This window comes from Rhinopithecus bieti, unplaced genomic scaffold, assembly GCF_001698545.2.
Source record: "Rhinopithecus bieti isolate Rb0 unplaced genomic scaffold, ASM169854v2 scaffold_51734, whole genome shotgun sequence".
Taxonomy (NCBI): domain Eukaryota; kingdom Metazoa; phylum Chordata; class Mammalia; order Primates; family Cercopithecidae; genus Rhinopithecus; species Rhinopithecus bieti.
In genome coordinates, this window is record NW_016820683.1 from 1,300,678 (window position 1) to 1,314,973 (window position 14,296).

Here is a 14,296-nt window from a genome sequence, read left to right on the forward strand (position 1 = left end):
TACGGAGTCTCGCTCTGACACCCAGGCTGGAGTGCAGTGGCGCGATCTCGGCTCACTGCAAACTCCACCTCCCGGGTTCACGCCATTCTCCTGCCTCAGCCTCCTGAGTAGCTGGGACTACAGGTGCCCGCCACCACGCCCGGCTAATTTTTTTATATTTTAGTAGAGACAGGGTTTCACCGTGTTAGCCAGGGTGGTCTCGATCTCCTGACCTTGTGATCCACCCACCTCGGCCTCCCAAAGTGCTGGGATTACAGGCTTGAGCCACTGCGCCCGGCTTGCACCCAGCATTTTCATAGTTGTCAGTTTGTGACTTAGTTTGTACTTGCTGGTACCTAAAAGTTTAACCAAAATTGTAAGAATATTGCTTTTCACATTTATTTGTTAGACATATTTTGTCCTCCATTCTATTGAAGTTTAAATAAAATACTCTCAAGGTTTCCCTGGTTATACTGACATTTATCTTCAGTATTTTCTTTTTCTTCTTTGTTACCCAAGGGTCTAATTCTTCCCTCAACACCTCGCTGCCTTCACCTGGTGCCTGGCCCTACAGTGCCTCTGACAACTCCTTTACCAACGTTCATAGCACTTCAGGTATGAGTGTGAAGCTTTGGTTTCCCTTTGGTTAGCACTTTTTCATCAGGTTCCCTTTTATAAAGGAAATTGGCATGTATTTCGTAAGGTATACTCTTAGAGAAGTTCAGTAGCATAGGTCAGTATAGATGGAAGCACACCCTTTTCTATTTGCTGTATCTTTGAGGAACTTCTAGTCTCAGGAAGGATGAGCCAGATACAACTTTGGGATGAGCTGGCATATCCAGAGGGCTGTAGTCATGTCCTGATGACACACATGCTTCTCTTTTTTTTTTGAGATGGAGTCTCGCTCTGTCGCCCAGGCTGGAGTGCAGTGGTGCGATCTCGGCTCACTGCAAGCTCCGCCTCCCGGGTTCGCGCCTTTCTCCTGCCTCAGCCTCCCGAGTAGCTGGGACTACAGGCGCTCACCACCACGCCCAGCTAATTTTTTGTATTTTTAGTAGAGATGGGGTTTCACTGTGGTCTCGATCTCTTGACCTCATGATCCACTCGCCTTGGCCTCCCAAAGTGCTGGGATTACAGGCATGAGCCACCGCGCCCGGCCAACATGCTTCTCTTTTACCAAGGCTGTTAAGAAGTCAAGGGTCATGAGAAGAACCAATTAAGGCCAGGTTATTATTCCTAAGGTAGCCAGTTATAGCTGGCTTTTCTCTAAAAATCCTCCCACTTATAGACAAAGGCTAAGGGCAGATGGCCAAAGGAAAAGAAAAAACAAAACAAAACAACCTTGATTAATTTTAGCATCTTTTGGTAAGTTCCTCATGTTTTTTTGAAAGACATTAGGAAATGGAAAATTTAGTGGATATAATAAAGGCTTTGAAGTCACTCACTGAGCATAGTGCCTTACTGGTTGGTAGACATATTGGTAATTGGCACCTTCAGTTTGCACAAGTCAGACCTTAAGCTGTTAAAGTCATTATGACGTACATGCTTTGCTCAGGTAAAAGCAAATAAAGCATACCTTTATCCACCTACGAAGACACGGCAGGCTAGTGGGCTGCAGATTGTCTTGTTTTTCTTCCCACCTCTGTGTCCTATCAGTAGTGCAACAATAACCTACCACTCACTGAGTGATCCCGCAGGCCAGGCATCATGCTAAACCTTCCACATGAATTTTTATTTTACCTTCACCAAAGGCTATGAGTAAGTCCTGTTGTTATCGCTCTTTTGTGGATAAAGAAACTGAGTGAGGTTCTGAGAGCTGATATAACTTGCCTCGGTTCTGAGCAAGTATGTAAAGGAGACATCTCAATATTCCAGGTTTTAAACCACCACCTTACATTATACTTTTGTAAGATTTCTTTTATGTGTAAGAACTTACTCTGATTACCCATCTCTTTTACACCTATAAATGCCCGTATCTCAGATTGAACTATGTATCTTTTTCCAGCAGTTGAAAATTCATCTGAGAGATGGCCCAAGAATCACCTCAGACTTGTCTAAAACTGAACCTGTACTTCCCCACCCCCAAAAATGTCTTTCCTTCTCAACTCAGTTCTTTATGTTTCTTAATGATCTCGGCTGGGTGCAGTGGCTCTCGCCTGTAATCCCAGCACTTTGGGAGGCTGAGGCGGGTGGATCACAAGGTCAGGAGATCAAGACTGTCCTGGCTAACACAGTGAAACCCCGTCTCTACTAAAATACAAAAAAAAACAAAATTAGCTGGGCATGGTGGTAGGTGCCTGTAGTCGCAGCTACTCAGGAGACTGAGGCTGGGGAATGGCTTGAACCTGGGAGGCGGAGCTTGCAGTGAGCTGGGATCACGCCACTGCACTCCAGCCTGGGTGACAAAGCGAGACTCCGTCTCAAAAAAAAAAAAAATTATGATCTCATGCATCATTTAGTTCCAAAACCTCAGTATTTTCTTCCTCTTTCCTCTCTCTCAATCCCTGGATCCAGGCAGTTACAATTTCTCCTTAGTGATTTATTCTGCAATCATATTTCAAATATCCATTCCTTCTATTCCATTCTATTTACTATCACAGTAGTTTAAACACTCCCTGCTGAATCCATTGCAGAAACTCCTAATAGTATATGCAGGACTCCTAATGCAGTCCCCAGCCTACCTTTATAACCTTCTTTACCTCTCTGCCCCTGTGGACTGTTTAGCCAAAATTGGGGGGGGAACATATTCTATACAGAGAGAGTTTATGTTGGACCTTGGTTTACACATTCCTGTTTCTTTGTGCCCATCCATGTGTGTAAATCCTTCAAGAGCTGTCTTTATAAAGCCTTTGCTGCAAGCCCAGCATTCTTGGTCCCCTCTGCGTATTGAACATACGTGATGATGATGGGGTCACCCCTTCTGTTGCTCATCTGTTCTGTCTTCCCATCTGAGCTTGAGCAAGGTTCTTGGGGATAATTATGTATATTGCTCACGGCACTGATTTAGTGCCATATGCATAGTAAGCCCTTAGTGAATATTTCTTGATTGTTTTTAAAGAATCTGTTTGAACATCAATATCTAATAAGCTGGATCAAGGCACAAGACAAGCGTAATTTACTAATTACTTCCCATTCAGTCAATGATTGTTTATGGAATACTTTATTCTGCTAGGGTTCACATTCTCACTGTTACCCAGAAGCTGGTATCTTTAGGAAGACTCTCCTTGCATGTGTCCTCCTTTTCAAGTCATTTTTAGCTAAGAAAGCAGTAGAGAATTGGTTATCTTATTAAATCTTTAATTCATATGATAATTATATCAATTCAGAGTAGCAGTCACTGAAAATTTTCTGTTCATTATGCTCTAAGAACAGTGTTATTTTGTATCGCTGTGCTTGAAATGTGTACTATTTTTAGAATATAAATGTGTATGTATTTATGTGTATGTAGATAAAACTCGTGTATTTGTCAACAAAAGTGAACCGTCTAACCTTATTCCTTCCTTAATTTTCTCTTCTTACAGCAAAGTTCCCTGATTACAAATCAACATGGTCCCCAGATCCCATAGGACACAACCCCACTCATCTCTCCAACAAGATGTGGAAAAACCATATTTCCTCCAGGAACACTACACCGCTGCCCCGCCCACCTCCTGGTCTGACCAACCCCAAACCATCATCTCCCTGGAGCAGCACAGCACCCCGATCAGTCAGGGGGTGGGGGACACAGGACTCACGGCTCGCCTCGGGTGAGGAGGATTTGCCTAGAGGAGCGCCATTGTTCATCCACAAGGGGCTTTTGTTAACACAGATGGTGAAGACACCAAGAGGTCTTCCCAAAGAGAGGAAGTCATGGTTGTCTGGTTTTTCTTCTGGTAGAGGAAAAGGTACCTCTTGAGTGAAAGGCGCAGTCAGTATGAGGCAAAGGGACCCAAGAACTCCAAAGGGACAGATGGGGTAAAATGAGTGAGTAAAAATGGCAGAGCGAGAACACTGGGAGGGAAATATTGTCTTGGAAATCATGCATAAAAGTCATGCATAGGAGTCAGGGACCAATAGAAGAGAAAAAGAAGGTCAGAGTCCAGTGGAAAAGAGAGACAGTTTATAAAAGCAGAGAAGAAATGTGGGCTACATGAAAATCTTTCTCCTTCTTGGCTTTTCTTGAATTTTTGTTTTATTTCTCTTCCTAACCATTTTTCTGGTTGCTCACAGCCTCTACCTGGAGTGATGGTGGCTCAGTTCGTCCTAGTTACTGGCTGGTTCTTCACAATCTCACTCCACAGGTAATTATGCTTTCTCGTGGTTTTCTAGATAGGACTTGATTGTGTTAAGAGAGGGAAAGACGGGAGTTGGTGTCTCACACCTGTAATCCCAGCACCTCGGGAGGCCGAGGTGAGAGGATTGCTTGAAGCCAGGAGTCTAAATTCAGTCCAAGCAATATAGTGAGACCCTGTTTCTACAAAAAATTAAAAATTAGCCAGGCATGGTGGCGCACAGCTGCTTAGGAGGCTAAGGTGCAAGGATCACTTGAGCCCAGAGGTCAAGGCTGCAATGAGCCATGATTGCATTGCATTGCAGTCCAGGTTGGGCAACAGTGCAAGACCCTGTCTCAAAAAAAGAGAGAGAGAGAGAGAAATAGATGTGGGAGGCTGGCAGATATGAAAGCTCGTCTCCTGATCACTGCAAAGAGGTCTTGACTGCAGGAGGTGGGTGTCCCCTCCTGACCCAAGGTTCACAGCCTACTTCTGGAGAGGGGTTGGTACTGGCCATTAGGCTTCATGACTGCCTTCAAGATGATGATAACATACAGTTTATAAAAGTGAAAACTAGTTTTATATGCTAGTTTATAAAACTAGGTAAAACCCACTAGCGTGGATTCCTGCAGATCTTACGGGGCGGAGAAAGAGAAAAAAGAGTAGGGGTGGTATTTTCTGGTGGTTTCTGTGTAGTAGACACTATTTGCTATACAGATGTGCATGTTAGAATCTAGAACCTAGTGGAAAAGGGAGTATTTTAAGGACACCCAAAAGCTACCTGTTTCTGTGTTAATTCTCCAATAAGACCTGAACCTATACTTCCCCATCCCTAAAAGCGTCTTCCCTTCTCAACTAAGTTCTTTATGATTCTTAATATTGATCTCGGCCAGGCGCGGTGACTCAAGCCTGTAATCCCAGCACTTTGGGAGGTTGAGACGGGCGGATCACGAGGTCAAGAGATCGAGACTATCCTGGCTAACACGGTGACACCCCGTCTCTACTAAAAAATACAAAAAACTAGCCGGGCAAGGTGGTGGGCGCCTGTAGTCCCAGCTACTCGGGAGGCTGAGGCAGGAGAATGGCGTAAACCCGGGAGGCGGAGCTTGCAGTGAGCTGAGATCCGGCCACTGCACTCCAGCCTGGGCGACAGAGCGAGACAAAAAAAAAATGATCTCATGCATCATTTAGTTACAAAACCTCAGTATTTTCTCCCTCTTAAAACATATTAACCATTTCTGTGCTTTGTAAATACTTAACCATCCATCTCTCCAGTGGAAGAGATCATTTGACTTCATAGTTTATAAATGCTACATGGGGCCAGTTGCAGTGGCTCACGCCTGTAATCTCAGCACTTTGGGAGGCCAAGGCAGGTGGATCATGAGGTCAAGAGATCAAGACCATCCTGGCCAATGTGGTGAAACCCTGTCTCTACTGAAAATACAAAAATTAGCTAGGCGTGGTGATGCGCACCTGTAGTCTCAGCTACTTCAGAGGCTGAGGCAGGAGAATCGCTTGAACCCGGGAAGCGGAGGTTGCAGTGAGCTGAGATTGTGCCACTGCACTCCAGCCTGGTGACAGAGTGAGACTCCATCTAAAAAAATTTTTTTTTTAATTTAAAAATGCTACATGGGTATGTTTAACTCTCCGTCTATTACCCTCTTCACGTGTAGATGGCATTACTATAATTTGCTCTCATCAGACCATATCCTCTGGGTGGTTTTCCAGTGGAAGGGCTTCATTTGCACCAAGCCACCCTGCCTTTCACCTTGGTTGCTAGATAACTGAGGCATTTGCAGAAGAAGCATTATGTTGAGCATTTGAACGAAGTTAAATGGGCCCATCAAAACTGAGTCCATCACAACCTTTACAACACCCTCACAACACCTTATTAAAAGGAGTCAGTTTTGCCTCCTGTTTTTGACACATGGAATGCATTGTCTGGCATTTAATTCATACATGGATTCATGCACACTTTATTAAGCCAACATTTTCCAGAATGTTCTCATGAGATATGATTAGGTCTCTGGCCTAATATGTTGGACATGTATACTTGGTTAAACAAAACTAAGCAGATTTTTTCACTTTGAGACTTCTTAGACCTTTTAATATGCTAACCCATATTATGATTCTCTGTGGGGAAATACATCTCCTAAATATATTTGCCCATTTCTGGGAGTAAATCACAGGATTCGTATTTCAAGGTGTACATTGAGGTAAACAATTTCCTAAATACAGTTAACATGAGGGAGGATGTGGGTCAGCCCTTAATCTCTGTATCTAATCAACTCAGCTCCAAGTTTCAAGTTATGGCCGGGCGCAGTGACTCACGCCTGTAATCCCAACACTTTGGGAGGCCGAGGTGGGCAGATCACGACGTCAGGCGATTGAGACCATCCTGGCTAACACAGTGAAACCCTGTCTTTACTAAAAATACAAAAAATTAGCCAGGCATGGTGGCAGGCGTCGGTAGTCCCAGCTACTTGGGAGGCTGAGGCAGGAGAATGGCATGAATCCGGGAGGCAGAGCTTGCAGTGAGCCGAGATTGCACCGCTGCACTCCAGCCTGGGTGACAGAGTGAGACTCCATCTCAGAAAAAGAAGTTCCAAATTATTTCTTTAGCTAATAGTCGACTGAAATATGAAGAATGTTGTATGACCATCCTCAAAACTATGCCTCCTGTTTTCTAAGAGTTGTCATACAATGTGGTAATTATGGTATGATGAGATTGAGAGAAGCAATAAGAGATGCACTGTTTTGAAAGAAGCCTGGGTGGCTGTTCCCTTGTTCTATCATATAAGAAATGGGCCGGGCGCAGTGGCTCAAGCCTGTAATACCAGCACTTTGGGAGGCCGAGACGGGCGGATCACAAGGTCAGGAGATCGAGACCATCCTGGCTAACATGGTGAAACCCCGTCTCTACTAAAAAATACAAAAAACGGCCGGGCGCGGTGGCTCAAGCCTGTAATCCCAGCACTTTTTGGAGGCGAGACGGGGCAGATCACGGAGGTCAGGAGAATCGAGACCTCCTGGTAACACGGGAAACCCATGTCTCTTTACTAAAAAATACAAAAAACTACCAGGTGGCGGGCGCTTGTAGTCCCCAGCTACTTGGGAGGCTGAGGCAGGAGAATGGCGTAAACCTGGGAGGCGGAGCTTGCAGTGAGCTGAGATCCGGCCACTGCACTCCAGCCCGGGCGACAGAGGGAGACTCCATCTCAAAAAAAAAAAAAAAAAGAAAGAAAAAATGCTGGCCAGATGTGGTGGCTCGTGCCTGTAATCCCAGCCCTTTTGGGAGGCCGAGGCAGGTGGATCACCTGAGGTCAGGAGTTCCAGACCAGCCTGGCCAACATGGTGAAACCCCATCTCTACCAAAAATACAAAACTTAGCCAGGTGTGGTGGTGGGCGCCTGTAGTCCCACCTCAGTTGGGAGGCTGAGGCAGGAGAATCGCTTGAACCCGGGGGTGGAGGCTGCAGTGAGCTGAGATTGCACCACTGCACTCCAGCCTGGGTAACAGAGCAAGATTGTTTCAAAGAAAAAAATGTCTATTGTACAGATACATCCATATAAAATGAATATGGGGGTGGCTGTGTTTGGGTTAGAATTAATTTTAAAAATCAAAGCTTCCTAAGAGCAGACTAATCTCTATCATAGCTTAAAAGTTTATAAGAGCAAGTTACCTGCTATCCATCCTGGGTGACAGAAGAGTGAGACCCCCCCACATCTAAATTTTAAAAAATATATGTATTGATACAGTTGCTACCCCCTTATCCGTGGTTTCTTACCCTTGGCCAAACCTTAGTCAAAAAATATTAAGATATTTTGAGAGAAAGACGACATTCACATAACTTACAGTATATTATAACTTTTCTATCTTAATCTCTTACTGTGCCTAATTTATAAATTAACTTTATCTTAGGTATGTATGTATAGGAAAAACATAGTATACTTAGAGTTCAATACTTTCGGTGGTGTCAGGCCTTCACTGGGGGCCTTGGAAGGTGTTCCCCTCAGATAAAAGGGAACTACTTTATCTGGATAATTTTTCTTTCATCACCTAAAATTTATTTAGAGGGCATCTATCCTAAAAAGTCTCTTAGGCCAGTCGTGGTGGCTCACGCTTGTAATCCCAGCACTTTGGGAGGCCGAGGCGGGCAGATCATGAGGTCAAGAGATCGAGACCATCCTGGCTAACACAGTGAAACCCCATCTCTACTAAAAATATTAAAAAATTAGCCGAGTGTAGTGGTGGGCATCTGTAGTCCCAGCTACTCAGGAGGCTGAGGCAGGAGAATGGCGTGAACCCGGGAGGCGGAGCTTGCAGTGAGCCGAGATTGCGCCACTGCACTCCAGCCTGGGTGACAGAGCAAGACTCTGTCTCAAAAAAAAAAAAAAGTCTCTTGAGGCATATGCCAACATGTTTATGTAGTCTATTGTTACTTATAAAACAATGCTAAGAACATTTCTCTGATCATTTTCTGCAAAGAACTACAGAGAAACTGCCTGTTTTCATCCTGCAGGGTGCCTACCACTGCCACCAGTCATACAGCTTTTTAAGCAATTCAATAGTAATCTGTTTATCTTACAAAGAAATGAGCTGAAATGGTGGACTGATCTTAAATACCTATTTAAGATCTTGACAGGCCGGGCGCAGTGGCTCATGCCTGTAATCCCAGCACTTTGGGAGGCTGAGGCGAGTGGATCACAAGGTCAGGAGATCAAGACCATCCTGGCCAACATGGTGAAACCCCGTCTCTATTAAAAATACAAAAATTAGCTGGGAGTGGTGGAGTACGCCTCTGATTCCAGCTACTCAGGATGCTGAGGCAGGAGAATCACTTGAACCCGCGAGATGGAGGTTGCAGTAAGTCGAGATCATGCCACGGCACTCCAGCCTGGGCAACAGAGCAAGGCTCTGTCTCAAAAATAAATAAATAAAAAGATCTTGATGCAAAATAAATTAATCAGAGTGAATACGTTTGCTCATCCAACTCATAGATTAGGAAAATTGTCCCTAATCGCTGAAGATCTTAAGTGGTGAAAGTCTAACTGGGGTGAGGAGTACAGCCTTTGGTCAAAATGCCTGATGTCAACACAGGACATAGAGAAGTAGGCAGAGATGGGCAAAGTCGGGTCAGACAGTGTTGGAATAGGCTGTGAACCAGGTCAGCCATTAGCATTTTCAATAATCAGATGTTTAGTACTTTTCTTGTTAGTGCATTTCTTGTTTGTGTCTTTCTCTTTACAGAGGCGTACATGAGCAGTGATGCTAAGAATGTTAACTTACATTCTGATGTGGATACCATCTCATTTCTGTCCTTTTTTGACTCTACAAATTAACACTCGCACCTGTTTATCTCTTAACACAGACCATAGGCTGAATCATATGCTTTTGTTTTGAGCCTCATTTATGCAAACTTGATTTGCAAAATGGGCCCACTAGGTCTCAGCCACTGCTTTGAATATCTTAAAATTTACCTTTTCCACCCCACCTCCAGTCTTTATCTCATGAATGTCATTACTCCTTAGATTGACGGGTCAACCTTGAGAACGATCTGCATGCAGCATGGCCCACTGCTGACATTCCATCTGAATCTAACCCAGGGCACTGCCCTGATCCGATACAGCACCAAACAGGAGGCGGCCAAGGCCCAAACTGCACTGCACATGTGAGTATTCGATCCTACACCCACGTAGACAAACATGCATGAAGATGCACTGTGAGTATTCCAGCAGCTGCTGAATTAAAGACGCACCAGAACATACAGGAAGAATGGCACCATCACACATGCATCTGCAAGTCTTGAGTGCGGAGGTGCCAGGTCTTTTCCACCTAAGCTTGGATTGTCCTGTATATATCAGAGGCCAGTCTTCAGAATTCCAAATGTAAATAATTTGTGAAGTAGTGAGTAAATCCTAAGTAACATAAAACAAAGCTAGGGCCAGGCACAGTGGCTCACGCCTGTAATCCCAGCACTTTGGGAGGCCGAGGTGGGCAGATCACGAGGTCAGGAGATGGAGACCATCCTGGCCAACGTGGTGAAACCCCATCTCTACTAAAACACAAAAAATCAGCCAGGCATGGTGGCACGTGCTTGTAGTCCCAGTTACTCGGAAGGCTGAGGCAGGGGAGTCGCTTGAACCTGGGAGGCAGAGGTTGCAGTGAGCCAAGATCGCGTCATTGCACTCCAGCCTGGTGACAGAGCAAGACTCCATCTCAAAAAAGAAAAAAAAACACACAGCTAATAAAAGTGCCATTGTTTTTCATAATAGAATCTGGCTGCTTACTCCAGCCTCTTTGCAGATGACAAAGCGTTGTGGTCTTGGTGGGTGGCAGGGTCTTGGCTTAAATTAGGTGGCGCTAGATCAGACTTTGCCCATCCCCTTCCCTGCCACTGTCAAACTGGTGGATGGAGAAGAGCTGACTGCCCTTGGCTGCAGATGCCATGACAGAAAGCTGGACACACTGCAAGCCAGGGACGAGGAGGCTCAGGCAGCGAGGAGCCCCTGAGAAAGAGCAGCAGTTCCAGGGGCTGAAGCCAGGTTGCTTTGATGCTTTGGGTTTGATCTTTTGCCTCGTAACTCACGTGGGGGAAGAAAGAGACCATATATTTCTTTCCTTTTTATCTAAGGCTTTATTTATTTTGTTTTAGAGCAGTTTAAGGATCACAGCCAAATTGAGAGGAAAATAGAAAGATTTGTCTCATATCTCCTGCTGCCACACAAGAATAGCCTCCACCATTATCAACATCCTCTACCAGTGTGGTGCATTTATCAAGATTGCTGAACCCCTCCTTATCACCAGAAGTCTGTAGTTTACATTAGAGTTCACTCTCGGCCTTGTACAGTATATGGTTTTGGACAAATGTATAATGACAGGTATCTACCATTACAGTATCAGAGCCCTCTGCCAGTTCAGTGATCCCTCTTAGCACCCCACAGACACACATGTTTTTCTTGACAGCTAAGTTGTCTAGAATATATGCATTCCATACACCAAGAAATATCAGAATATAATATTCTCTAGTAGTCCTTGGTTATCCTGAGCTTTGGTGATGCCTTGTTGCTTTACATCACTACTTCTCAATTACCTGGCGGTCTGGTTGAAATACAGGTTCTGGACCCAGAGGCCTTGGTTGGAGCTTGGACTCTGCATTCTAAAAAGCATTCATGGATATGGCAGCTTCTAGTCAAAGGACCGCACATTGAATATCAAGGACTGGGCAGTCGCTCCCTCCATGTGCGTTAGGATTTTCCTCAGATCCATAGCTCTCTCTCCCTCCCTTCTTCCAGGTGTGTGTTGGGAAACACTACCATCCTTGCTGAGTTTGCCACTGATGATGAAGTCAGCCGCTTTCTGGCGCAAGCTCAGCCCCCTACACCTGCAGCAACCCCGAGTGCACCAGCCGCGGGGTGGCAGTCGCTGGAGACCGGCCAGAACCAGTCAGATCCCGTGGGACCTGCTCTGAATCTTTTCGGTGGGTCCACTGGGCTCGGGCAGTGGAGCAGCAGCGCTGGTGGCAGCAGCGGGGCCGATCTTGCTGGCGCTTCGTTGTGGGGGCCCCCAAACTATTCTTCTAGCTTATGGGGAGTCCCAACGGTGGAAGATCCCCATAGGATGGGCAGCCCTGCTCCTTTACTACCTGGTGACCTTCTGGGAGGAGGGTCGGATTCAATCTGAACTTAGAACTTTCAACTCTGACCTCGTGACCTTTTTTGGAACAGCAGCAGCACTAACTTGACCTTTTCGTTTTTTTTTTCAACTTGCAATAAATACATTTTAAAAGGAAAAAAGAAAACGGAGAGAAAAAAAGGTGGGTCATTGACAGACTGTCTGAGCACATAGTTGCCTCCCTTATAACTTCAGTTTTTTCGTTTGGAATATGAATCCAAAAAGAGAACATATCACTCTTGAAATACTTGAATCATGAACGCCAACCTAGAAAGACAATGTGAAGCAAGTACACATACCATTTAAATTTAAACACAAAAACATTAAAAAAATTAGTTTCTAGTTTTTCACTTTTTTCATGTTATATGGAAGTTGTTGCTAAGAAACATATATACTGAAAAAAAAATAGCTTTTTAACTTTGTTTGCACTGGGTGTGTTTCCGTCCTTAGGTCTACCATGTTTGGGAGGGAGGGAAATTCAAAAGAATTGTTGGGGGAGGGGGGAGGGAAGACTTGACGGAGCCTCACTTTAAAACAAAACACAAAACCTAAAAAAAAAAAAAAGGAAAAAATTTGTGATTGGCTGGTTGATAAATACCAGTGTGTTCTGGCACATGTAACTGCCCAGGCATGCTCGTTCTGGTGTGTGTGTGCACGTGTGTTCATGTGCATTCGCGTGCATCCTTCTCTGTCTCTGTGTGTGTGCCTGTGTTCTTCCCTTCTCTCCCTGCCCCACCCTGACTTCTCAGAAAGCTGCATCGCTGACAGTCTGCAGGCTGGCTGGCCGGCCATCTGCTTTTTATTTTATTTTTTTAACTCTGAGAACACACAGTCCCAGAGAGCCACTGCTACTAAAGCAACTCCATTGGGCTGCATTAAGATGAACAGAGTGCTTTTTAATGATGAAAGCAGGGAGCTCCTTTCCATTTGCAACTTAGCCTGAATGTGGGGTTTCTCTGGCTGTTCTTTTGACCTAGCAGTAGAGTGGAGCACTGCCAAGTCCAAAAAACTAGAGCAGGAGGTACCTCTTGGAGCAGCTGTGTGTTTATTTCTGTTTTTTTTCAAAGTGAATGGCCAGCAGGCACATCTGAGTATCTGTTAAGTTTCATGCAGGCCTTTTTGTTAGTTTGAAATGGGAACGGAAGATAGCTTTTGATGATGCGATGTCTCAAAAACAGAAAAACTTTGTTCCCTCTTTCCTTATGATCAGGTTTGAGAAATTCTTAAAAAAATTAGGTGAAGTTGAGTTACATATTTCTATTGGTTGGTCCTCTGTTTTTTATGAAAACAGAAAAGAATAAGTGGTGAGCAGCCTCCTGAAAGCATCTGCAGCTACTCCCTCTGCTCCTCTCTCGCCGAGCGTTACCTGTGCCAGGCCGCGGCGCGTTACAGCACCAGGCCATCACTGACAGAAACGTTTACTTAACGAATGTTCTTAAACCAGTGTGTACTTCAAGCGTTTCCTTTCGTTTCTCTGTGTTGTGTATTTCCTGTGTATGTGGTTTTGCTTAGGCAGGTATAACTTAGCAAAGACTTTTAAGTATTGCACCTTTTTTTGGTTTTGACCTCTTCCCCCCACCTTGTAATTTCGCTTTTTTTATTTCGGTATTTAAATACTTTTTTTTTTTTTAAGCATCAATGTAGTAGTACTCTGGGCCGAACAGGGGGCAACGTTTAATCTACAGTTATCACCAACATGTATGTACTTATGTTGGAATCAAAATGTATCAAACTGCTTATTGTGAAGAGAATTATAGACCTGAAGGGGGGGAAAAACCAGATAGGGTGGGGGGGATGGATGCCGGTGACGTGCTAGCACTTGTGTGGACATCCCAGTCTGCATTATACTGTTTAACATAAAGTGCCGACATTTTGTACCAGCAAATACCTGCCCATTCCAACCCTTGGTGGGAGCAGACCTCTACTGTCCTCTGTAACTTGCTGCTATTGAGGACAAGGGAGTTTTTCTTTCTTTAGCATCTTCAGTGAAGGATACAATACAACAATGCCTAATGTATTTGACTTTTAGCTTGTGTCTGTGTGTAGGTGGGTGGGTGGGTGTGTATAGGAAAAGCCTAAAACAAGTTATTTGCATTTCAGTGGTTTTGTGAGACAAAGAATGGGAAATTCTGTAGCCCTTCTGGCTTACCCTGTTGACTATGAACCTAGCCTCAAAAGAGATTGACAGGCATGAGTCAAGTGAGTGTTCACGTGTACAAGCCTGCATGAGCCAGCCCTCTGTGGGTAGGTGGTCACACTTGGCGTCTGCAGCATTGACCTGGCCCCGCTGGGTGCCTTGAGCATGCCCTCTTCCTGCTCTCCAATTTGAATCACCACCGTGCCCCTTCCACCGCTGTTCCCCATACAAAAGCTGTCCTTCCAGCAGCCCCACT

At 44.8% G+C, this 14,296-nt stretch overlaps 1 protein-coding gene across 4 annotated transcripts in view; it reads left to right on the top strand.

The window, feature by feature from the left end:
• TNRC6B (trinucleotide repeat containing adaptor 6B) overlaps positions 1–13,931 on the top strand; it is an 80,526-nt gene extending 66,595 nt beyond the window's left edge. For 3 of the 4 annotated variants that reach the window (XM_017859856.1, XM_017859853.1, XM_017859854.1), the window contains 5 exons: positions 499–594; positions 3,501–3,725; positions 4,189–4,259; positions 9,761–9,900; positions 11,525–13,931. In XM_017859856.1, the coding sequence (XP_017715345.1) occupies positions 499–594; positions 3,501–3,725; positions 4,189–4,259; positions 9,761–9,900; positions 11,525–11,912 (920 nt within the window). In that variant the 3' untranslated portion in view covers positions 11,913–13,931. The remainder of the gene's footprint in view (positions 1–498; positions 595–3,500; positions 3,726–4,188; positions 4,260–9,760; positions 9,901–11,524) is intronic. The other variant, XM_017859855.1, reaches the window with a different exon arrangement.
• The last annotated feature ends 365 nt before the right edge of the window (positions 13,932–14,296 follow it).